We start from the raw sequence: 2,845 nt of genomic DNA, 5'->3' as shown, positions 1-2,845 counted from the left end.
TATCGGCACAAGTTTTGCGCGCGCAGCTGGGATATCGCGTTCCAACTTGTCTGGCGTCGGGGCCCTATAAATAGCGGACACGCCAAACAGTGCTGGCTCGCTCCCTCAGCAAGTGAACAGTGTGCAACATATTAAGGTGTTCAGATAAATACCTTCAGGATTACTTGTGCGAGGAAGAAACTTATTTGCGGGTTATCGCGCAAAATGATTAGTATTTGTGCTTAGTTAACAATTACTGGATTATTGGGGTAAGGAAAACTGTTATAGACATTAAGAGACACATTTTGTGCGAAATTGCATGACATACTGTTGACTACATAGCTCGTGAAAATCATGTTTCCGAATCTTCCGTTTATCTCCATTAATGTTAGTAAGAGTCTAAACGTTTTATAAAACAACATTAAAAACAAAATCTCACAATTTGTAACAACATATACTTGACAGTAGTCCAATTGCTCCCTCTGTTTTATACCGTAACCTGTTTTTAGCAATTGGTAAATAGGTGTTGATAAAAGTAACATTTGTTCTGTGTTTTGCAGAATGCACGACGAAGAATAATCTAAACATTTAGTAGAAACTTAAAGGTCTCCAGAGCACGGAGAACATCGCCTTCACAGCTAATCCTTCTCAACGAACTTATCCTTGGGGACATGGCTGATAAAACACCACCTTACATTTCGGAAGATTGCCTTCCCGTGGAGGAAGAGAGTGGTCTCCGATCTCAAGTTGTGCGAACGAACTCATTCTTCCGCCAGTCTCTACTGCGGGAAGTGTCAGAGAATTCATTGATTTTGCTTCCCAGTGCAAAGATCTCAAATGAAGATTTAACCAAATGTAACAGTTACTCTTCCGAATCGAAAGAAAATTCGAACGTGACGTCGGACTCGCTATTCAAGCTAATAAGGCGATGCAGTGGCATGGAGATGACTTCAGTATCTGGAAATATGCTTAATGAGCAGATAGTCAAAATGCCTAGCAATCTGCCTACAGATATTTCTTTAGAGGAAACGTCAAGGGAAACGGCGCCTGAACTATCGAATGCAACCATTTCCGCCAAAGAAGTGGAGATTCTATCAAGTCAAGCCCCGTCTAAAGAATTCTCTCTTAAGAGGTCCAGGAACCTGTCAAGTGAAGGAGAATCTAAAGCTTCATTAGAAAAGAGAGCTAGGGTCTCAACAGAGGACGTTGGTACAGCAGAACAGGGAAAGGGAAGCTGCATTATTTCACCGCCTATGTCACCAATTACACAAGACATGCTAATTGAGGCTTCATCAGAAGGAACTATGACAGGAACAAAAGTAGAATCCGGGCTCTCACCTATGAAGATAAGTCAGAAAGTCAAGCAGCAGAGAAAGAGGTAGTGATATCTGAGGCCATAATGACCAGTGAAAAATCCACGGATGCTCCAACTACAGGGTCTGATAAAATGTCTCAGAGTTGGTTATCTGTACTAAATCAGCTGCAGAATACATCCTCAGTGACTCTTGATGAAGAAAAAACTTCAGAAGATAAATATTCTGAAGGTGACAGATGTCCAATTTGTGGAAAAACAAATTGCCCTTTAGATCCTAAACGGGCATCTGAAGTAAACCCTATTTCTATGCCCCAAAAGTCACTTATTGGGAAACTAAAGTCTCCACGAAAGTCAAAGCAAACCAAGCCGAATGTTATGATGGGGAAGAGGACGAAGACTCCTTCGAAACGTTACATTAATACCCGAAGTTCAACAAACCGACTGACTAAACGCATCGCTAATCACAAAACACTTCACGTCTTCAAGTTAAAGGTAATGTAAACTTTTAGTAGACATTAATTGTTTCTTTATCAAATATTCAATTTGTCTTTCAAAAAAATGCATTTTCAAAATGTATCAGAGTTCATCAACTTATTATTGCTCAATAGGGACAGCTCTTCAAAGCGGTGGAAGATGGAGATATAGCTAGAGTGCAGGAACTAATACAAGATACAGGATCAGCAGTGAGGATAAACAAGACAAGATGCACACTCCTTCATGCTGCATCGTCTCACAACCAACCGGATGTGGTGATGTTTCTGCTGAAATTTATCAGTCCAAATGTTACAAACAAATATGGACAGACTCCAGCTCATATGGCCGCTGAAAAGGGTCACACACAAGTGCTGAAACTTTTAGCGTGTGACTCTGATTTTGAAGCCGACAAACAGGATAATCATCATAACACAGTAAAATCCCTGGTAAGTATTTATGCTGGAATCCTAGACACTAGAGCAGGAATAAAATCAGACAAGTTTGAATCAGAGACTTCAGCATTATAACTTAAACTGTAAAGTACTAGAATGTAGCTAAATGTGCAAAATACATTTTCAGTGAGAGTATTTGCTTTTCTAAATCAGTTTCTTTCTAATTTTAAGCTTGGTGGCCATCTGTTCAAGGCAATATTAGAAGGAAAGAAGAAAGAAGCAGAAAAGCTTGTGGAACTTGGTGCAGATCCAGACAGTCACGGTGGAAAGCTGGTGAACGGGCTGTTGGCACGAGATCTTGGAGTCACTACACCACGCCTCTTGGCCAATGCCCTAAATACGGAATGGGCTATTACCATGTTTGCAAAGGTAATAATCTTCTATCACATATTTCCTCAAACTACCAACAGTATCTTGAGAATCAAACAATCATATGACGTAATGTAAGCATTTGAAAACTTACATTGACTCCAAATGTTTCAGAAAGCAAGAAATGATAAGAGAACTGATGAAAATAGCTTTCTAACATCAGCCGCCTCAAACTCGATACAACTTAAAGTGAGTTACTTATTTTTTATACTTTGGAAATGAATTGCATCACATTTATTGTTCTTTCTAATTAAGA

At 39.6% G+C, this 2,845-nt stretch overlaps 1 protein-coding gene across 1 annotated transcript in view; it reads left to right on the top strand.

The window, feature by feature from the left end:
* Positions 1 to 101: 101 nt before the first annotated feature.
* LOC119588656 overlaps positions 102 to 2,845 on the top strand; it is a 3,839-nt gene continuing 1,095 nt past the window's right edge. Inside the window, 6 exon segments of the mRNA XM_037937291.1 lie at positions 102 to 248; positions 540 to 1,317; positions 1,320 to 1,786; positions 1,903 to 2,214; positions 2,392 to 2,589; positions 2,704 to 2,778. Coding sequence (XP_037793219.1) covers positions 651 to 1,317; positions 1,320 to 1,786; positions 1,903 to 2,214; positions 2,392 to 2,589; positions 2,704 to 2,778 — 1,719 coding nt within the window. The 5' untranslated portion in view covers positions 102 to 248; positions 540 to 650.

This window comes from Penaeus monodon, chromosome 24 (genome assembly GCF_015228065.2).
Source record: "Penaeus monodon isolate SGIC_2016 chromosome 24, NSTDA_Pmon_1, whole genome shotgun sequence".
In the NCBI taxonomy this organism is placed as follows: Eukaryota; Metazoa; Arthropoda; class Malacostraca; order Decapoda; family Penaeidae; genus Penaeus; species Penaeus monodon.
The sequence above is the reverse complement of the archived record's forward strand: the minus strand, read 5'-3'. Positions and strand labels throughout refer to the sequence as shown.